The sequence below is a fragment of the Gasterosteus aculeatus genome, chromosome 12 (assembly GCF_964276395.1).
Source record: "Gasterosteus aculeatus chromosome 12, fGasAcu3.hap1.1, whole genome shotgun sequence".
NCBI classification, from domain to species: Eukaryota; Metazoa; Chordata; class Actinopteri; order Perciformes; family Gasterosteidae; genus Gasterosteus; species Gasterosteus aculeatus.
Window position 1 is genome coordinate 19,039,059 of NC_135700.1, and position 21,781 is coordinate 19,060,839.

At 46.9% G+C, this 21,781-nt stretch overlaps 1 protein-coding gene across 13 annotated transcripts in view; it reads left to right on the forward strand.

Annotated features, from left to right (window-relative positions):
• The window catches only part of chd9 (chromodomain helicase DNA binding protein 9), a 57,871-nt gene that overhangs the window by 32,087 nt on the left and 4,003 nt on the right, over positions 1–21,781 (forward strand). For 5 of the 13 annotated variants that reach the window (XM_040195826.2, XM_040195836.2, XM_040195896.2 and 2 more), the window contains 31 exons: positions 221–338; positions 597–683; positions 940–1,077; positions 1,712–1,833; positions 2,955–3,198; positions 5,052–5,228; positions 5,364–5,507; positions 6,437–6,692; positions 7,066–7,276; positions 8,790–8,985; positions 9,165–9,347; positions 10,236–10,424; positions 10,583–10,693; positions 10,861–11,060; positions 11,309–11,508; positions 11,641–11,800; positions 14,713–14,802; positions 15,332–15,435; positions 15,777–15,894; positions 15,992–16,049; positions 16,170–16,218; positions 16,402–16,657; positions 16,805–17,010; positions 17,462–18,328; positions 18,514–18,683; positions 18,866–19,096; positions 19,935–20,112; positions 20,465–20,613; positions 20,772–21,002; positions 21,223–21,372; positions 21,631–21,735. In XM_040195826.2, coding sequence (XP_040051760.2) covers positions 221–338; positions 597–683; positions 940–1,077; positions 1,712–1,833; positions 2,955–3,198; positions 5,052–5,228; positions 5,364–5,507; positions 6,437–6,692; positions 7,066–7,276; positions 8,790–8,985; positions 9,165–9,347; positions 10,236–10,424; positions 10,583–10,693; positions 10,861–11,060; positions 11,309–11,508; positions 11,641–11,800; positions 14,713–14,802; positions 15,332–15,435; positions 15,777–15,894; positions 15,992–16,049; positions 16,170–16,218; positions 16,402–16,657; positions 16,805–17,010; positions 17,462–18,328; positions 18,514–18,683; positions 18,866–19,096; positions 19,935–20,112; positions 20,465–20,613; positions 20,772–21,002; positions 21,223–21,372; positions 21,631–21,735 — 5,698 coding nt within the window. The remainder of the gene's footprint in view (positions 1–220; positions 339–596; positions 684–939; positions 1,078–1,711; positions 1,834–2,954; positions 3,199–5,051; positions 5,229–5,363; positions 5,508–6,436; positions 6,693–7,065; positions 7,277–8,789; positions 8,986–9,164; positions 9,348–10,235; positions 10,425–10,582; positions 10,694–10,860; positions 11,061–11,308; positions 11,509–11,640; positions 11,801–14,712; positions 14,803–15,331; positions 15,436–15,776; positions 15,895–15,991; positions 16,050–16,169; positions 16,219–16,401; positions 16,658–16,804; positions 17,011–17,461; positions 18,329–18,513; positions 18,684–18,865; positions 19,097–19,934; positions 20,113–20,464; positions 20,614–20,771; positions 21,003–21,222; positions 21,373–21,630; positions 21,736–21,781) is intronic. The other 8 variants (XM_040195869.2, XM_078085552.1, XM_040195878.2 and 5 more) reach the window with 6 other exon arrangements.

Sequence of the window (21,781 nt, forward strand, 5' to 3'; positions counted from 1 at the left end):
CCAATACAGCATTCACTAGGTTTTCATCCAAATGATGAAAAGAATTTGACAGACTGTTGCACAAGCTGCACCAGATTTAATAGAGGAGAAGATTCTCTATGACCACATCTGCAGTCTGTGATCACACCTGCGGCCCTCGGCGGATTCACCAGATGCTTTTGAGAACGTGTTTTTCAGGGTTTCTCACCTTAGTCTGTGTGTGTGTGTGTGTGGCTATCAGCTCCTACCTACACTGCGAGTGGGCCACCGAGCAGCAGTTGGTGAAGGACAAGAGGATTCAGCAGAAGATCAAACGTTTCAAGTTGAAACAAGCGCAGAGGGCGCTCTTCTTCGCAGATGTGAGGCTGCGTTTTTTTCCCCGTGCACGTCTTGTGTAGTTTGCACCGTCTTTATTACGTGAACAAATGTATTTTAGCGGTGTTTAATTTACTGTCTGTGTTTTGTCTACGTGGGCAGACACATCTGTGAGCAAATATTTGAATCTCTGCTCGCTCACAGTAGCAATAGTAGTCTCGAATTCCAGATGGCGAGTGGGCTTTTAGGTTCATTCTCTCCCTTTTTTTCCCCGCTCCTGTCTTTCTTTGTGTCCCTCTCAGATGGAGGAGGACCCCTTTAACCCGGACTATGTGGAGGTAGACAGAGTGCTGGAGGTGTCGTATTGTGAGGACAAAGACACAGGAGAGGTAAAGTATATTCCCTTGCTGTCCATGAGTGGCACGCGTGTGTTTTATCTGTGTCTACGTGGCCGCACCTGCTTTACTATGCCGTTTTTTTTTTTTTTCTTTCATTATATTTTCCACTCCAGCGATGCCTTTGTATGTCAGAAGGGCCCGAGGCCATCCTGGCGGGCTTCCTCGCAGCCTTTGTTAATATTGTAAAAGCAGAGCTTGGCCTCGCTCTACTCTTTTGCAACGCTAAATTCTCCCCTGGCTTCTGCAGGAGGTGGTTTACTACCTGGTGAAGTGGTGCTCTTTGCCTTATGAGGACAGCACCTGGGAGCTGAGGGACGACGTCGAGCAGAGCAAGATCGAGGAGTTTGAGCAGCTGCAGGCAGTGAAGCCAGACTTGCGCAGGACGGTAAGCTCCGGCCACCGGCGTTCCTCAGTCATCACCGCGTTTCTTACTTACTAACCACCGCTGCGATGCTTCTTCTTTTTATTTTGTTGGTGGTATTTTGAAGTGGTAAGAAGATGAGTGCTGAAAACACTCACACAGAATGAGTACTTCACAAAACACCTGCTGCCAGTAACTTCCAACAGCAGTGAATGATGTTTCAGCTGTAAAATTAAAAATATCACATTTGTCTCAGAAGACATTCATGATTTAAGATTAGAGCTAAGACTCAAAGAGGAAAAACAATGTTTTTAGCTGTGAACAGTAGATTTCTAGTCTTGTGATTTGTAATGGACGAGCTCTGATTCAACAGTCCCTTCAGGATCGTTATTCTGGTTATATTTACTGTGGACTAGAAAAGGTCACACTGTTTACCAGTATTGATACAGATGCGTACCTCGCGGCCACGCACATACAGTGGAACCACCTGACCTTTAGGAAACATCAGCACTCGCTCTGTGGCTTCACCTCTCCCACTGACCCTCAGATTCCCCCTCGACTGCCGTTGCGATCATTGGACATCTAAATGGTAAATGTTGAATCGTTGGTTTTTTTTAAATGCTGATTTTGTACTCTTCATTCAAAACCTGTCACACAGGAGCGGCCCCCGGCCAATCTGTGGAAGAAGAGGGAACAGTCGAGGGAATACAGGAACGGCAACAGCCTCAGGGACTACCAGCTAGAAGGGGTCAACTGGCTCCTCTTCAACTGGTACAACAGGTCCGTTTCACGTACTTGCACACACCGACAGGCTGTTAGTGCTGCAAGGAATTTATTGGAATTAAAGGGAACAACTTTGCAGAGAGAAGGAAAACCATATTTCTGACGTAATTTGTCATCCATTTATTTATTGTGCAAATGTTGAATGACTCAAAGTGAACAACATATTTTTAAAATAGGTTTTACATTGTGGAATCAATGGACTTAATGCAACTACTCAATTAGTGCTCAATCAAGCTGTATCCGACATAGTTGTTAACAAGTTGTAAAAAGGCAAATTCACTTTTGGCAATTACCTGCTTCTGACTGGATGCTGAATAATCCCTCTCCTGTTTGTTGGCCATGGTGTGACTTGGCTGTATTCACATTCATTGGTCGGTCCTGGAAGGAGCGTCAGATTTCCTGCTGCAACAGCAGTTGCTTTTCTTCGCACACAACTGCAAAAGAAGTGCTGCACATTGCATCTGGAGTGTGAAGTGTGTGTGTGTGTGTGCCTGCATTAATCCTGGGAATTGGCTTCATGTGTGAGCATGCAGGACTGTATGCCTACGCAGAGAGATTCATCAGTAGAGAAGAGAGCTTCTTAAGAGGCCAGTGGGAATATATGCACGTTGCAATTAGCATCAAGACATAATACCCCCACCCACTGGACAGCTGAATAAATGGTTTTACACCACGCAGCAGAGGCAGTTGCATTTGCCATTATTTTGTTTCTCGTCTCTCCAGGTCTGTAATTAGTGCTGATGATGTCGTTTTCTCCTCCATTGTTTCTTTTTAGATTTTTAGTATCTTGGGATTTTTGAATTTTCCTTGTCTTCGCCACCTTCCTTTTTTACTTTTTTTTTTTTTTTTTTTACCCCACTTCATATTTATTTTGTTTTCTTTGGAAGATTTAAAGAAATGAAAACACTGGAGAAATAACATCTAATTCAGATTCATAGTCTGACTTAAAATAATCCCCACACATGCTGTAAGAAGTCCACACCGGTGAACATAATAGAGTTTTCACAAAGGTGTCCTTGGTTTGCAAAGGGTTCATAACCTTTTGTTACACTCTTTCCTCTGCTGTCCTCTTTTTCCTACTTTTTCTTTACCAACCCCTTGTTATTTCCACCTGTCAGACGGAACTGCATCCTGGCCGACGAGATGGGCCTCGGAAAGACCATCCAGTCCATCACATTCCTGGAGGAGATCCTTCGCGTGGGCATCAAAGGGCCATTCCTCATCATTGCCCCGCTCTCCACCATTGCCAACTGGGAGCGCGAGTTCCGTACTTGGACCTATGTCAACGTCATCGTCTACCACGGGAGCATGGTCAGCAGGCAGATGCTCCAACAGTACGAGATGTATTTCAGGGATGCACAGGTATATATGCTCGGATTCTTTTGCCTTTTTTTATTACTAGTATTAGTACAATTTTTTACTTTTTTTTTCTTTTTCTATATCATACCATTCTCATTCATTATATTAATTTCAAGTGGGTGTTTGAAAAAGATTGAAAATCTGAAGCCTTGCTCGAAGACCCTACAAAGGGCACTAATAAAAACATAAATCTCTGGTTAAATACCAACGTCTTGTACACATTACCTACATTTTAGATTTATAGCAGTAGTGCGAGCTATTGTTGTCTTAACAAAGGTGAATGCTTTCGGTCATCTAGTCTGTGTGTTTTGTCACCACAGTAATTGTTTTGGGCTGAGAGAAGCGATGAGGAGCAGGGCAGGAATCCGTTGGAGATACCAAGCCTGGCATTCAGCCGGCCCTCACATACCTGACACAATTGGAATTGTGAGGATTGAAGGGCTTTTTGGTTCATGCGGACATACCTGATGGTCCCCCTTTTCAAAAAACGGATGAGCAGAAAGCAGCCTCGCTGTGTTTACCTTCAGCCTGGAAAGCAGCAATTTACTTTGATTAAAATAATCGCTGTGCTGCTTTTTGGAGAACAGCAGCACTGTGTCATCAACATGAGGTCCTGGGAGTAATCGAATAATATGTTTGAAAACAAGATGCCTGCCCTGAATACAACGACAGGAGCTGTATATTAAAAAGCCAGGCAGAACGTGATTGCCATGTTCAACACGGATGCCTAGATGCACACAAAAAAGGAAAGGAAAGAGGAAAGCAGGCTGCAAGGAACGACAGTAAATGTCTTTTCCGTGTCATTGTTGATTCTCCCATTAGGTCGTGTCAAAATACTGCAAGTCTCCCATCCGTACACTTGAATAGCGGCAGAGATTTGACATCATTTTATGAAAGCCATAGAGTGAACGAGTGGTTCATGGTACTAACGCAGCATATAAGAGGATTCATAGAAGCGGGCACGTGCCCAACAGTAAGTGGGCTGCTGGGTAGTTAGTGAGCCTTGGGAAGAGGCTTTCTGTGGTTGGCAGGCCATGTGATGTGTCACAACAGGCAGTTAGAAGCTCTTAGTGTTCAGACGAGCCGTAGGAGGAATTAAGGCGAGCGAGAGCCGCCACCAGGCTGTCTCCGAGGCAGCACTGTGATGTCACAGCAGCCCCCGAGGGGGGCTCTCTGTCAGCGCTGCTCAGGCATATCAGAGCGAGAGAGAGGCTCCCGTACAGCAGTGTGCCGGCTGTGGGAGGGGGGTTATCGGATAACTCCGTCTCCCTCGAGGACTGTTGTCAAGGCGATGGGTACAAATGGAGAGGCGGGGTAAAGAAAAGCCTCCCCAGGCAGAAAAAAAGAATCGAATAAAGGGAGCGCGTAAACACTCGCTCGCAGGTGTCCACAACAGGAGAATGTGCAAAGCGCCAGCAGCTCCGTTTACCGAGAATCTGGCAGATTTTAAGATGCGTGGCTAACAAAGCTAAACTGCTAGACTACACACAGACAGCCTTTGTTTGAGCTTTGTTTTACACTGCAATGTGGTGGTGTTCTTATCACAGCTATGATGAGAATAGAATTCATTGCACTAATGTCCTTGTTATGTTGTTCATGGCTTCACAACCAAGAGGCGCGTCAAGGTTGCAAATTAGTAGCTTTCTGTTAGTTACATCCTCATTATATTGTCTCAGAAAACGGCTTTTTTTTAATGACTGCACACATTCCGCGGCAATGTAACTCGTAGCACAACGTCGGTGGAATATGTCTCCATGCGTCCTACGCACAGAAACAGAAAGGTCGTCCGTTTTGTTTTGTATACGCTGCATAAACCAACGGCGTGCCTAACATCCCCTCGCCTTCCTTGTCTTCAGGGCCGCGTGCTGCGCGGGGGCTACAAGTTCCAGGCCGTTATCACCACGTTCGAGATGATCCTGGGAGGCTGCCCCGAACTCAACGCCATCGAGTGGCGCTGCGTCATCATCGATGAGGCCCACCGCCTCAAGAACAAGAACTGCAAGCTGCTCGAGGGCTTCAAGCTCATGAACCTGGTACAAAAACCCACCAAGTTCCTTGTGCATTGTTGATTTAAGTGTTGAGGCTTTGCACACTCATTCGCGACAGTGTGTTGTTTCGGGGATCAAATGAGACTAAAACATTATGTTCCTGTGCGTGGTCCCGTCCAGGAGCACAAGGTCCTGCTGACGGGCACTCCTCTCCAGAACACCGTGGAGGAGCTCTTCAGCCTGCTCCACTTCCTGGAACCAGCACGCTTCCCCTCAGAAAACACTTTCATGCAGGAATTCGGAGACCTCAAAACCGAAGAGCAGGTGAGCCGGCCAATAAAATAAATGATAGTGTTTATATGTCGGTCAGAAATCTCCATGTCGCACAATCATTTCAGAAAAAGGTTGTCAGAGCTTTTCGTGCCATTTTGGTGACCTGAAGGATGATGTATGTAAAAATTAAAAATACATGTTTAGTATTAAATATCTTCAGAGCTTCGCATTGTTTCTCAGATGCAGTATGAAGATCTTATTGGTACAGATGAGAGGGGCCTTTTCTATCTAGGCCACAGCAACATTTCGTAAAATACATGCACACACACACACACACACGCGCAGCATATGGTCGATAACGATGACAGATAATGGGATATTATAACACTCATTGTTGGACTGTGTATCGACACTTGATCATACGAAAGGGGCGTTGTACCTTTCCGTTTACATGTTTCTGTTAGGCTTTTCGTTTCTAGTCCAAAGCACTGAATAGATGCATGAAAAGGGGCCGTTACAATGTGTTTTGAGGCGTGGTTCTCACGCTGAAGGTCAAAATATTCCTGAACATGCAGTACTCGTTGTCCCCACTGATGTTAGAAGAGGGGCCGAATGTGTAACACCAAAATAACACTAGTGGTAGTAAGAAAGCTGTGATGCTTCACAGTTGATGCTTCACATTATTTGTCTCCTTCCACTATGGTCATGAAACTTGCATGACGGAAAAATTGAATTTCAAAGAGTAATGTAAACGCTTAGTCTGATTTTATCTATTGCAATGAAATGCATATTGATTTGATCCAATAGATACTTAGCAATTTGTAAAAACTCCCTGAAGCATGCAAACATTTCCTGTAATGTGTACGACGATGCTGTTTCGGTTTGAGTCTGAACCAGTACAAAGACAGCATGTGCAACCCCATACGACCCCACAGTGTCGGAATATAACTACAATTATCTCCTCATCTCTCGGCCCACAGGTTCAGAAGCTTCAGGGTATCCTGAAGCCCATGATGCTGCGTCGCCTGAAGGAGGACGTGGAGAAGAAGTTGGCTCCTAAAGAGGAAACCATCATCGAGGTGGAGCTAACCAACATTCAAAAGAAATATTACCGTGCCATCCTCGAGAAGAACTTCACCTTCCTGGCTAAAGGAGCTGGCCAGGCAAATATGCCCAACCTGGTCAACACCATGATGGAGCTGAGAAAGTGCTGCAACCACCCCTACCTCATTAAAGGCAAGCTGCCGTCTTTCTAATGGTATTTTATTTAGCTGCCCGCTATGATTTCATACCTCGAGTCGGACATCAGACTCTGCATACGGGTAATGTTGCTTTAAGTCAGCCATGAAAACCTAAACAGATATTGCAAATGCACTGAATCTTTCAAGTGTTGTGTTTTTTTATATCATTTTGTTCCCTGCTTTGTGTTTCTTTTGTGTCTTTGTCACTGTATACTGTATAATATGATGACTAAAACGTTTAGACATAGAAAACGAGGGGGTTTCTTCTCCTGTACTTAAAGAGTGGACGTTGCACATTGCGAGAAATAATGATGTGGCAGAGAAAGCATTAAATACTCGCTGATGTAGCCATGTTTTTGGTTTTGCAGGAGCAGAGGAGAAGATCCTAGAGGACTTCAGGGAGGTGTATAGTCCAACCGCAATGGACTTTCACCTGCAAGCTATGGTGCAGTCAGCGGGGAAGCTGGTCCTCATTGACAAACTGCTGCCCAAGATGAAGGCTGGAGGGCACAGGGTGCTCATCTTCTCCCAGATGGTGCGCTGCCTCGACATCTTGGAAGACTACCTCATTCAGAGAAGGTAATGTTACGGAAGATAAGAATCTCTTGACCATATTAAACTTTGAATTTGCTGCTGCTGTTCCAACTTGTAAAGTCAGCCACACGTTATAAAGGACTCCTATCGCTGCAAATGATTAAACCCAGTATGTCCATGGTGGCGTGTCCCAGCATGAAATTGCCAGTGAGAGTAGTTGGCGGCAGAGGCATTAGAGACATGGAGCCCGGGGTTTCAACACATCAAATGAATCAACACAACACATCCATCTGTCTATTTCTGCATCCATTAATCCGGTCTGGGCCGAATGGTGCTGTAAGGTTTCATAGCACGCACGAGACAATAGGCAGTGTGCTCGCATGCAACATGCAAACACACGTTACCCACAGGAATGAGTGTGAGTAATAAGGTCTCCAGTTCATTTAACCTGTTTGTCAAGCCTGGAAATTGACTTGAGCAGTTGCTCCTATGGGGAGTTTTGGAATTAGTTTTTTTTTTTCTCTTTAAAAAAATGTATGACTTGTATGTCTGTAATTAGAGTGAGTATTGCTATGAGAACTAGGGGGTTCTCACTTTGCTTCCGCCTCTGCGTGCTTCTTCTGTCTGTCAGCACCGTCACAAATAATTCTCAAAAGTCCCATAAAAAGCTGGAAAGGAGTGAGTAGTCAACATTTAGCAAGACTATAATGGCCAAAGGCTAACAACTATCCATGATCGCCTGAACCTGACGGCATGGTTCTCCATCGATGCTTTAGTTGCTCTCGTGTCTAACCCCCCCCCCCCCCCCCCCCCCCTCCCTCCCTCCCTCCCTCCTTTCTCCCCACCCACAAGCAGCTGCAGTAAAACGTCAGCATGTGGGGTGGTGCTCCGTACAGACCTCAGACAGGGTTCAGCAGCAGGTTACAGAAGCCCTTGGGGCTGCACTATATTTAGACAAGTAGGGTTTTCTGTGAGGTTTCTCCTGACTGGAAGTGGTTTGCCCTGGGGGAGTGGAAAGGGGGGGTCATGGGTCGGATTGTGGGGGGGGGATGAGGATGGGCCCAGGGATGAAAGCGGATATCACCGCTCCTTGGAGAAACCGTTTGATTTGATTTCATTTGGGATACAGTTTACGGGTGTAGAAGTGGAAGCAAAATGAAAGTGAGGCTTTGGGTGAATTTAGAACCAAGTCCACGAGTTCTGTGGTAAAAATCAGTTGATAGAATGTTAATTCACTAAATCAAACTAAAGGAAAACACAAACACGATTAACATTTTGATCATGTTCAGAATCAAAACACAGGTATTGCCAAGTAGTTAGTTAGTTTTATATACAAAGGATTTTCCTTGGTGTTGGGTGCATACAAGAAACCGTTTAAAGAAAACCAAGTACATGAGTACCTCGAGCATTCGTCACAAAATGATGCTTGCGGTTTTGTGAAGAATGTGCAAAACTATTGTCAGCGCATGTGCAAAAGTCCACACTGCAGATGTGCCGAATAAGTATTCAATCAGTTAAATAACGCACGCGCATCATGGGTCATGCTTTTGTGTTGCAGGTACTTGTACGAGCGGATAGACGGACGTGTTCGTGGGAACATGCGGCAGGCCGCTATCGACCGCTTCAGTAAGCCTGACTCGGAACGCTTCGTATTCCTACTGTGCACAAGAGCTGGCGGCCTGGGAATTAACCTCACCGCCGCAGACACCTGCATCATCTTCGACTCGGACTGGAACCCGCAGAACGACCTGCAGGTACGTCAAAAGAGGCTCTCTGAGCTGTAGGTGCAACGTGCTGCTGTTGAGTTGTCCCATCACCGTGCAGGCTTTAGAGAATTTGACAACACAATTTAAGAATACCAACAATTCTAATCGTCACTGAAAGTGCAAATTTAAGTTCATCATTTCACTTGTGTTTCTTCTGTTCTTCACAGGCCCAGGCGCGCTGCCATCGGATCGGTCAGAACAAAGCAGTGAAGGTGTACCGTCTGATCACCAGGAACTCCTACGAGCGAGAAATGTTTGATCGCGCCAGCCTCAAGCTGGGCCTGGACAAAGCCGTGTTGCAGAGCATGAGCGGCCGAGATAACAGCCTGGGTGGAGGCGCCGGGGGAGCCGTAAGTTTGAGAATTGTCCAAATGGTCTGGAATCAAAATGGTGAATTAAATAATTTAGTAATGTAACATTTTCTTCACTTAATTTGCTTGTTTTTAGACACTGCGTGTGCTCAGTTCAAGTGTCTCGTCATCCATTTAATACCAAAATGAGCAGGAAAGCGCTTTAGTCATTAAGCCTTTGTACACATACTTATGTATCATTATCATTTATTTTGTCACCTATGTCATCTTCTTAATGTCCTCTACCATGCCCACTCAACTTATGTTTTATTAATTATTTGTACTCTCCACGGCGTAAGTCTCAAACATTAATATCACTTGAATGAAATTTGGGAGTGGGTGGGTGAGTTTCTTATTTTCACTAAGAAATGACTGTGACCATCATGTGAGCAAGAGAAATGAAGGACTAATTATTTCATTGTAGTCTATCATTTCAGTCAACTATTTCTGGTATCAGTCTTGAAAGATATCAGAGGAACACTGTAACTGATAACGCACAACAACCAGATGTCAGGCAAGGAAAATAGAGCTATTCTTGTATTTTAGTGAGTGTTACCAATCCTATTAGAGTCTAATCTCATTGTGAGGGAGTGAGTCAAAAGTGTTTTGAAGTGTGTAGGTGGATGTTTTACTGGTGTGTGTCTGAGAGAATTAGTAGAAGAAATTGAAGTTTGAGACCGCAGGTCCACACATCTGGTTTGATCGAATCTATTTGCATGAAAATCATCTGCATGGGATAAATACACGGCTGCTGATATTGAAATCATAAGAATGTTGTTTTGTTTCTATTTAAAAAGTATACTACGTTCCGATCCGTCTCCATTTATTTATATTTGTCCTATATAGTTTCTCAACCCTGAAATGTCGATCTCGTTCTCCGTGCCTCAGGCACCTCCGCAGCAGCAGCTGTCCAAGAAGGAGATCGAGGACCTGTTGCGACGTGGTGCGTACGGGGCCATCATGGACGAGGAGGACGAAGGGGCCAAATTCTGTGAGGAGGACATCGATCAGATCCTGCAGCGCAGGACGAAGACCATCACCATCGAGTCTGAGGGACGAGGATCCACGTTTGCTAAGGTGAATGAAATGGACAACACGGCCTCGCCATGGAATTGAGGAAGGCTACATTTAACCTTTTACAGGTCAACCTGTGTTGTTGATTCATGAGCGAGAGCAGCTTTCGACACAAGAATATGTCAATATGATTATGAGATTATGTTCATGTCTGCCTTCAGGCCAGTTTTGTGGCGTCCGGAAACCGCACCGACATCTCGCTGGATGACCCCAACTTCTGGGACAAATGGGCCAAAAAGGCTGACATTGATACGGATGAGGCAAACGGCAGAGTATGTACTTCGCCACAAACAATAGAGCGGATAACTGGGACCTTTCTCACAAATATGTGTTGAATCTATCAAGCACATAATGGCTGGACGCCTGGTGGGGCTGCAGCCTTCCTTCATCTGTTGTACAGACCTTGAAAAGCCCTTTGCTGAATCTTTGCCGCCTACAGAACAGCTTGGTGATCGACACGCCTCGCGTCAGGAAGCAGACGAGGCCGTTCAGTGCCACCAAGGATGAGCTGGCAGAGCTTTCAGAGGGCAACAGCGACAGCGACGACACCAAACCCAAGCTCAGGCGGAACCACGACCGCACCAACAGCTATGGACGCACGGAGTGCTTCAGAGTAGAGAAGAACCTGCTTGTTTATGGGTAAGACCTTTTCAATAGTTCAAGCAGTTCACTGACACCATTGAACGTGTGTTCGTGTTTAAATGGAAGTCTGGGAGTGTGATGGATTTCTTTTTTTTTAACCAAAATCCCTAACCTAAATGTAACTAATGCCGGCTATAAAGACATCAACAACACTACTATCATTGTAAAGACACAGTAGTACAGCGTGCTGAGGGATTTTAGCCTGAGCCCACCTCTTTTAACTCTTTGTCTCTCTCGTTTCCCAGGTGGGGTCGTTGGAAGGATATTCTCAACCACGGGCGTTTTAAGAAACAGCTGACAGAGAGGGACGTGGAGTCCATTTGCAGAGCCCTGCTGTCTTACTGCCTCGTCCATTACCGTGGGGATGACAAAATCAAAAGCTTCATGTGGGACCTGATCGCCCCTACGGAGGACGGACGCACCAAGGAGCTGCAGAATCACCTGGGTGAGTCTCAGACTTTGTCTGGCCTCATCACCACACACAGTGCGGGCGCGGAGATGTTGGACCGAGGCGAGATTTTGGAAGCTATTTCCCAACCCGTGTGACTGAACCACCTCCTTTTCCGATTTTTTCCAGGTTTGTCTGCTCCGGTCCCTCGCGGCAGAAAGGGCAAGAAGATGAAAATCCAGTCCAGCTCCTTTGACATCCACAAAGCCGAGTGGCTTAGGAAACACAACCCAGAGCACATGCTTCAGGACGACGGCTACAAAAAACACCTCAAACATCACTGCAACAAGTAGGTGTTCACTTACAGATAGCTGTCACTTCAGTACAATTCAGTTCTCGTCGTGACAAACTAAATCGCATTGTGGTCCGAAAGCTGAATTAGTAACAGCAGAAGATGGATATTCTTGACCTTATACAATAGTGTCTCTAGTTGGAAGCATTTTATTTAATGTATTTAACTTAGCTCATGGTAACGAATGGTCTGCGGTTGCTTTATTTTGTGTCCTGTGGGTTGATGTGTGTGTGTGTGTTGTTGTGTCTGTCTGTAAACTTTCAAGCTGTTACAGCAACTGGCAGGTGGTCATTATTCTCCTCTAGGATAGATTTGATCAGATATTTTTTTTTTAATGAAATAAAGCCCTGGTGTTTAAAAACACAGTTTACACATGGCTAAAATTTTAACTGGGGCACCTCAAAGCCACAGTAATTAGGAGGCACTAAAATGTGTATCGGAGCTGACAGTCGACTGATTAATTAACAGATGAGCAGCTCATCGCGACCAGTTGACTGATACCATCTTTAATGAGACTTCATCCCCGCTAATGGCCGTCATAGATCTCTCTTATTTACAGACGGAGGGGAAAAGATGGCTCCTATCAAAACAGGGCCGCTGAGATATAAAGCCAAATAGATGGATGCTTGGTATTTAAAGGGGGGGGGGGGGGGGGGGGGGGGCTTGTGTCTGCAGAGCTTTGCACGCCGAGCGCTGCAACTCCCATAGAAAGTTCTCCATTGTTTCCTTGTCCAGTTGTGCTGAATCCAGGGATTGTCTGATATGTGACAAGCCAGGCAAATGGGGACACGCAGTCAGCAGGGTTTGCTGACTTCAGCATTTTCCCTTGGAGGACGTGGTATGCGACTGGTGGGGGTTGGGGGCGTTCACTCCCTTCCTCAACAGGACCGTGTATGTAAGACTTTTGACACGGAAATGGAAGCTACAAGAAGTAGTCTAGATCCTCACAGTTGATTGACTGATTGAAGTGTGCTAGGTCAACGTCTGATCCCCCGTGGATCATCGCGTCGTCAATGTCTTGCTCCTCGAGCGGTTTGCGCCGGCTTTCTACTGAATGAATGCCATTAACTGGATACCGGCGTAAAGACGTGAAACCGTGGAGATTAAATCTGCTTTGACGTGGAGGACACGGTTTTGAGAAGGCACATAAAAATGTCACGGTGTTTGTGTGTTTTCTGTGACTCCGTAATCTACCCGTTCCGCTGCTTTCCGATGGATTGTTTTCTATGAACATGACTATGAGGGATTCCTTTCATGCCACTCATGTCATGCATACTTGGCTTATTTGCTTCTGAAAGACTGTGTATGACCGTGCTGAGATCCTCTGCTGCGTCTCTGAGAGAACCACATCACACACAAACAACCGCGCACACACACACACACACACACACACACTCGGAGACGAATAAAGGCTTGGAAGGAGAGTGATGAAGGGGTGTGCTGACAGGCAGAGGAAGAAGAAGCAGCTGCTCCCGGGCGCATCCAGTCAAACAAGAGGATGGAGGGCAGAGGAGGAAGAGGGAGGAAGTTGAAGACTTTGATTTACCAGAGCTACAAGTCCAGAAGGGTCACCGCAGACATCCATCACTCCGGCAGACAGACCAGGCAGCCATGCTGCTTTTCCTTTTTTTCTATCGGTGCATAAGGGAGGGATTTGGGTCTCATTCATAACGATATTTAGCTGGATTACAGCCTAAAAAAAATGGTGGAATGCCTGGCGTGCTGTATTTCAGAGAGGCATTCCACAGCTCTCCCTTTGCTCTCTGGGGGGAAAAAAGAGCAGCGCTTCGGGGAAGCTTCTGTATGAGAAGAGGCCAACGGTTCAGATGATGTGATAGGGATTTTTTTTTTTTTGGAGTGGCGGCAAATAAATAGTAGTATCAAATGTTAATCATGAGACTTCCCATGTTCATATTTAGGTAATTCTCAGTGTTCTGACCCTAGCAGTCAGGCGACGGGTTTCTGGCTGAATGTGCCTGTTTAGATTTCTCCCAATCTTCCTGCTCATTTAGTAATGTCAGTGAAGAACACCGTATCCTCTGAGACGTAAACCGTTCTTTAAAGAGTAATTTCAGGGCGGCTAATAACACCTCATTGATATCAAGGCCCCACAGAGAACGTTTCCCTCATGCCAGAAATCCTCAAACCCTCCGTGCCACGTTTTTCCGCGGCCAGCTTTACCGGACGGGATATCAAATAACTTTGTGTTTGGACAAGAAAAAAAAAAAAACTCATTACAGAGAACGCTTTTTACACTGAGGTGAATCTCAAGGCATACTAGCCGTCGGAGCCTGGCACACCAGCGCACCACGGTTCCCACCACTTTGCTGCGTCTTCGCTCAAAGCCCGCCGGCTCCGATGTGTGATCATGCATCACAGAGCTAATGTCTCCCCTGTGAGTCAGTCTGCCTCTCGCTACCTTGTCAGCCTCGACTTCCCAGCCTTCATCTACTGCCAGAGCACGACCACATGACGACAGGAGAGAGACTGTTGTCTGTTCCTTCAGTCCTCGGGGGCTGGATGCGGAGTCGCCCATGACTCCCTACGTGGTCCCCAGACTACTGACGACCTCAGTGAAACCAGAAAAACGACATACGGAGATTCCCCGACGATGAGGCCTATTGTGCTCGGTGAAAGGCCTGTGCAGATAATTATTTATAGCTTTGAAATAAAAAAAACAGAACACATTCCAGTTGTATGTATTACACATAAGTTCAGTATTCAGTTCTGTATTCTGTTTGTTCGACATGACGAGGACTATTGGGGACTAAATTTTAGGATTATATTGTTGCACGTTTCGCTCATTTGCATTTGTGTTGAGCAGGTTGCTGCGCGTGCGTTGGTTCTGCTCGCTCAGCATTTGCGCGCGGCCGGGGCTTTGTTGTGACCAGTGGGTTTTCTCTGTGCAGGGTGCTGCTCCGGGTCAGAATGCTCTACTACCTGAAACAAGAGGTGATAGGAAGCCAGGCCCAGAGGGTGCTGGACGGCGTGGACTCCAGGTGAGCTGCACTTAGCTTACCGTACATTCACTTACTGCACATGTGGTTTCATCCTCTCCTTTGCCAGGGACTCGTTTGAAACCTGTTCACTCTATTTAACAAATGTAATTCAGTAGGTGTTACCCAACACTGCTCAGTGTGGGCTTTTATAGTTCCAGACGGATTCATGGTCATTAGGATATGGTATCAACCTGTTGAAGGAAGAAACCACCCAACAGCTAAATGAATTAGACGGTTGCAGAGCTCCATCTGCTGGTGAAATGTGGGGAGTTTTTTTATTTTTACCGATTTAAAAAATGTCGAGGATCTAAATAAGAAATGGAATAAATATAGCTGTCAGAGGAACCAAGGGAATGTACGTTATTCCAATCTGTTGTTTCACAATAAAACCACTTTATGTCTCGGGCCTACTGGACAGTTAGTTCTGTTGAAGAGCAAATTAATACAGAGATTAAAAAGGTCAGTGAATTGATCTGATCAATAAACTTCACCCCCATGATATTGGTCTAAATGTCTCTCTCCTCTTTAGTGAGATAAAGATCTGGGTGCCAGATCCAGACCATTCGGAGCTGCCAGTCTTGTGGTGGGACGCCATATGTGACAAGTGTCTGCTGCTGGGTGTCTATAAGCATGGTGAGAAACTTCAGCCTCTGCTATGACTTTATTGTGTTTCCAAAAGGTCCTAATTACAAATGTTTTCTATTAATATACTATTGGAAGCATATTTGGTCCCTTTAGAGAAGAGGGAAATGTCAGTGCTTGTTATAAAAGTTATAAAGTTACTATAAAACGGGCAAATTGTTATAAATAAGGAAACAAATAGTTAGAATGTTGGGCTTCCCTGTCCGAATTTTTTCCTTTGATAGCATTTGATTTTGTAAAATCATGCAGCTTGTGCGTATTGCCTGGCAGCTATCTAAGAGTTTCCCAGTGCTAACTGGTCTGTATTTGCTTTCCGTCCTGCGCCCTCCAAGGTTATGAGAAGTACAACACAGTGCGTGCAGACCCGACGCTGTGCTTTCTAGATCGCGTGGGACGACCAGATGAGAAGGCCATTGCCGCCGAGCAGAGGGGCAACGATTTCATGGATGGGTCAGTACAAACTTCTGGTCGCGCACAAAAACAGGAAAAATTGTTTTTGTGCTTTGCTTCACTTAGCCTAATTGTAAAACTTTATACGTGTGTGCAGGGATGTGGACGACCCAGAGTATAAGCCCGCTCCAGCTCTGCTGAAGGACGAAATGGAGGTGAGGCCAACACGGACCAACCAGTTGAAGGATCTATTCCCAGAGTACATTCGTGTCTGCTCAAATGTGACTTATGATGATATTTATCACTGTCTAACAAGCTCTTTCTTCTTAATGCAGGATGATGCCTCTTCTCCTGGAGACTTGGTTGTCACGGACAACGCCGGAGGTGAGAATTAGATGCTTGTAATCCACAGTGGATTATCTTTACTGTGCTTATTTTAAATATCAGCTTCCCACTGACGGCGGAAAGCTGAAAAGTTTTGCATTCAGAAGTTGGACATGGGAGAAAAATGTAACGCCGATTTTTTGAGTTTGAATGTTCTTTGTGCTGCGCATCTTTCTGATTCAGACGCAGTTCCAGTGACAGGAGGTGAAACGTCCTACTGGCCTTCCCCCTCGGTGCTGACCGCCCGGCTGAGGCGACTGATCACAGCCTCACAGCGCTACACCAAGAGCCGGCAGATCCTCCAGATCCACCAGATCCACCAGACTCAGACTCCGTCTCCGTCGACCATGATGCTGCCCGCTCCACTCTGTCCGCTGCCCCCCTCGCTCAACGACACCCTGAACCCCAAGATGGTCGCCAAGATTGAACGGCAACAAAGGTCAGAACGCAGAGATGATTAATGATTGTCTGGGAAATAAAACGCATCTGGGAGGTTTTGATTTCGTGGGAAAGAATATCAAAGATGAAACGCTAAAGCTCAAAGATGAAATTGTTTCTACCGAGTGCTTTTTCTCATCTTCCGCAGATGGACCAGGCGGGAGGAGGCTGACTTCTACCGCGTTGTCTCCACGTTTGGCGTCGTTTTTGACCCTAACCTTGCCCGGTTCGACTGGACCAAGTTCAGGGCCATGGCTCGGCTGCACAAAAAGACCGACGAGAGCCTGCAGAAATACCTGTGCGCTTTTACCGCCATGTGCCGAAGGGTGTGCCGCCTACCACCCAAAGAGGGAGGTCAGAAACCAACTTTCTTTATCTGTCAGTCTTTATCTGTCCACATTACACTACTCCACACTATGTGAGGCTGTGTGGAAACTCATCTCTGTCATATTTCGCTTAAAGCAGTCGCCACAAAGGAATTGACGAATGAAATGCAGAACACAGGTCGTGTGTCAGTCAACCAGTAGCTGGTTGGTAAATGAGGATGTATGCGTTATTGCCCAATGCCCTGCTGAGAGGTTACGGGTCATTGCAGTAAGACCAACACTTATTCATGGCTGTAAAATAATCTGATTGGTTGAAGAGAGAGGTCAGTAGCACCTTGGTAAACAAGCTCGCTCAGCAGTTCTGAGGCAGGCAGGCTGATAAGGTTGATAATGATTTGCAGAAAGACAAACAGTGCGAGGTTTTTTTGGCAGTAGAGCATCTCCTCTCACTCACTCACTCGCCTTGTTCTTTGCTCCAGACTCTTCGGTGGATCCTTCTCTGACCATCCAGCCCATCACCGAGGAGCGAGCGTCTCGCACACTCTACAGAGTGGAGTTGCTCCGCCAGGTCAGGGAGCAGGTCCTTTGCCACCAGTTACTCTACGAGCGCCTGCCGCTGTGCCAGATGAGCTCGGACCTGCCCGTTTGGTGGGAGGCCGGCACCCACGACCGAGACCTGCTGATCGGAGCGGCCAAACACGGCGTCAGCCGCACAGACTATCACATTCTGAGGGACCCCGAGCTCAGCTTCATGGCTGCCCAACGCAACTACAGCCAGACAAAGGCTGCTCAGCAGCAGTCGCGCACCTCCACCCCGCTTGTACACCCTCAGGCCCCGGCGCCCAGCTCGGCGTCGACCGCCTCTCCGCTGCCCCCACCTGCCCAGAGAGAGGCGGAGCCCAGCGGCGTTGTGCCCAAGGTGGAACCGGCCTCGGAGGGGGAGGAGGGCAGGGAGAAGCAGGGGGAGAGCTGGAGCCCCCCTCCGGCACCAGCCACTCCCACGGGGCTGGAGGAGAAGCCGCTGACCGACGCGAGTGACAAAGAGAGGCAGATGGCGGCGGCCCGGACCAAGCCGCTCACGCCCAACTCCTCCGAGAGGAAACCCAAGAAGGCCAGCAAGAGGAGCCGCAGGAAGGCCAAGCGCGGCTCGGACTCCGACTCGCGGGGCTCCTCCTCAAGCTCCTCGTCGCGCTCCTCTTCCTCTTCATCGTCCTCCTCTTCTTCCTCGTCACATTCCGGGTCCAGCTCCTCCTCTTCATCGTCTTGCTCCTCTGGCTCTTCGTCGTCGTCATCATCCTCCTCGTCTTCTGACAGCGAAAGTGAGGGAGAGGAAGGGAAGAAGAAAGGTGAGTGCCTCAAACCCAAACTAAAGACATATTTCAATAATTTACTGACCATCTAAATGGTGTAAATAAAATATTCCATCTGTATAATTAACGACCACGCCTAAAATGAATGTGTCCGCCAGAAGTCTGCACACTTTTCCTCTTCCTCAGCGTGTTTCTAATGTCCGTCTCTGTGCCGCTCTCAGTGCCTGTAGCCACCCTGGTTAAGGGCTACGATGAGGACAGCGTGGCGTCTCTGAGCACCACGCAGGACGAAGCCCAAGACACCCATGCAGCCGAGAACGGGGTCACCAACAGCTCCTCGCATCCTTTCCGGGGTGGAGGATACATGCTTGCTGCATCCTACTGGCCAAAGGTGAACTGCTGCTCATTCGTTTTGAATCCAGCTACTGTGGCAGAGGCAGAGATGCATAGCGCCATGAAATCAGGTGTTTCACTAAAAGGGGAACATTAGTCATGAAAACAAGTCCATACTAAAACTTTAGACAAATGTGTGTTTAATAAGGAAACTTAGGTTGTCTGTGCTGTCCGTCTTAGGATCGCGTCATCATCAACCGCCTGGACAGCATCTGCCAGGTAGTGCTAAAGGGCAAGTGGCCCGGAACACGTCGGGTCTACGAGCCTGGAGGCGCAGTGGCCTCCTTCTACACCACCAAGCTGCTGGACAACGCCAACAGCCTGTGCGAGGACCCCTCTGCCTCACCACAGGGGTCAAAGGTGACCAAGCATGTTGCAGAAAACAAGGAGTTCTCAGTAAAACTCAACGATGTATGTTGATTTCTCCCTTCCTCCCCTCCTCCCTCTGCTTCGCCCTAATCGTAGGACCCTACCGCTCCCGCTGCCATGACCGGTGCTAGCTGCCGTATTGAGCATGTTTCACGGGTTTTCTTTCTTCTTTCCTTTGGGTATGATTAGCGGCTTTGACTGCCTGGCAGGAGGAGAGATTAATGTAATGGCATCCTTCCTCTCTTTTCCCACACACTCTGGGCTCTGAGGCTGTGATTACATGAGCACAAATCACTGTCACGAGAATATAATACGGTTCAGTTTGAAGCCTCTCTAGACTGAAGGGGTCTTGCTTATAATTTGATTGAAATGGAGACCGTGGCTGTGGGTGTTCTCTAATATTCTTCAATGCTATTATCATTGCGGGCTTCTGACTTGCTTCCATTCATATTCCTCGCTTTTGTGTTGCTTTCTGTGAAGGAGTATTTCCCCAAATGATTTGGTTTTTAGCCATCTCAGACCCATAGACACCTGCCGTTGGTTACCTATTAATCTTTATATGCTGAGAGCAGCGATCTCTTCGGCATGGCTTCCTACTGCAGTTCAAACTGTGGAAAGACTTCACCCACTAGCCCCACTAGCCACTACCCTCTGTGTATCTGTTTCCCAAAACTACTCACCAGGAAATACATGGAAACAGTTTCTGTAACTGGATGACATTCTTACACTTGAAAAGATGAATTATTTCACATATTAAAAATTAAAATATAGATATAAATAAGACTCCTTAAAACTCAGAGCAGGCGAGAGAAAACTCCCAAAACAAAAGACTATCAGTCTTCCGAGATGAATCCAGCACTGTGTTTGTCTGTGTGTACAGCAGGAAGGAAGTCTGAAGTTGACCTTCCAGAAACAAGGTCTACCTCTGAAGAGGCCCCTGGAGGTGGAGGAGGGACCCCAGGCCCAGCAGCAGTACCTGGCGCGGCTACATGAGCTGCAAAGCGCCTCGGACACGGGCCTGGCTGACATCACCAAGCCTCAGTGCAGCTTCCAGACGGGTGCGTTTATTTGAAATACGGCAATTCCCATAAGGCCTGTTTAAAGAGCGTGTGTTGACAGACATCTTGTCCATCCTGTATCACTTTGCTACCACTAGGTGGCAGCAAATTCTAGTTTCTCTGACTTGGAAAACCGCTTAGACACTCGGCATCTGCTTAAGCCCTACAGGCTTTGAGTACAAAATAGTGTTTGGTCCAAACTACATCATCTGCCTTTTTCCTGACTGTATCTGGAGATGAAAGGTGTCTTTTATATTTAAGGCAAATGCTTTTTAATGCTCCATCATGTTCCTTTTTAAATAGGTTAAACTTGACACGGTAGTTCACAGCTAACAAGGTGCTTCCTATGCAGCGCCTCCAGGTCTTACTGGTCAGATGAGGCTGAACGGAGTACCTGACGGTCAGCCAGCGGTGAAGAGGAGGAGGGGAAGGAGGAAGAACGTGGAGGGGATGGACCTGCTCTTCATGAATAGGAGTACAGTCCCTTCTGCTCCTGAACAGGTAAGCGGTTATCTCTGCAGCTTGTGTTCTACAGGTTCACAGTACCACAAAGCTTTATGAAGCTGTATGAAGCTGTATGATTGTAAAGTTTTGTTAAAATACATGAATAGTCATCGTATGCCCCCTTGTGCTGTATTTAAACACTGATTTGTGCTCAGGTGCCTCCGGGGTGGGGCGGTATTGGCCAGGTGGGCGCGGCCTCGGCTTCTGTGCCAGGCTTCAGCCAGAGCTCCACTCAGGCGCCCGCGGACACCGACAGCAGGGTCCCCGTCATCAACCTCAAAGATGGCACCAGGCTTGCCGGAGATGACGCTCCCAGGAGGAAAGACCTTGAGCAGTGGCTGACCGAGCACCCTGGCTTTGTGGCGGACACGGGAGCTTTCATCCCCGTGAGTTCTTTTTTTTCCAATAGCATGACAGGGTCTGTTTGGCATGGAAGTAAAGTTGCCCAACTTTTTTTGTTGGTCTAAAATAGTTCAGGATGTTAAAGGCCTTGTGATATTGTACGATATGAAAACATTAAAACGTGTTCACAGAAGGTTGAAATTAATTAAATTTCATGGAATATATGTGATTGCTCAGTTTGACATTTCCCGCATTTGTGTCCAGGGTGTAAATAAGATGCAAATGCAGTTCCACTTCCAGGACGGGCGGCCCAAGCAGAAGAGGCACCGCTGCAGGAACCCAAACAAGATTGATGTGAACAGTCTGACCGGAGAGGAAAGGGTTCAGATCATCAACCGTAGAAACGCCCGCAAGGTGCGTTGTATGTGGTTGTTGTTGAGAGCGTACTGAAACAAACGTCATAAACGCAACCCATGTCATTAATGGCCAATAATTACATGTTACATGACTTGCTATAGTGATATTTAGATCCATTTTGCCTAATGCCTTTTTAAACGAGGTAGTCTTTTGTAAAGAAAGTGATATTTGAGTGTTTGGTCAGGGCGCCCTTTCCCAAATGTAGAATGTGTGTCTGTTCGCTTTGGGTCATGTTGTCTGTTCTCTTGCTTGTAGGTTGGTGGAGCTTTTGCTCCTCCTCTGAAGGAACTGTGTCGGTTCCTTCAGGAGAACCCCGAGTATGGAGTCCCACCCGAATGGGCCGACGTGGTCAAACAGTCGGTGAGTCGAAGAGTAAAACGTTTGCAGCGGCATCAAAACTTTCACC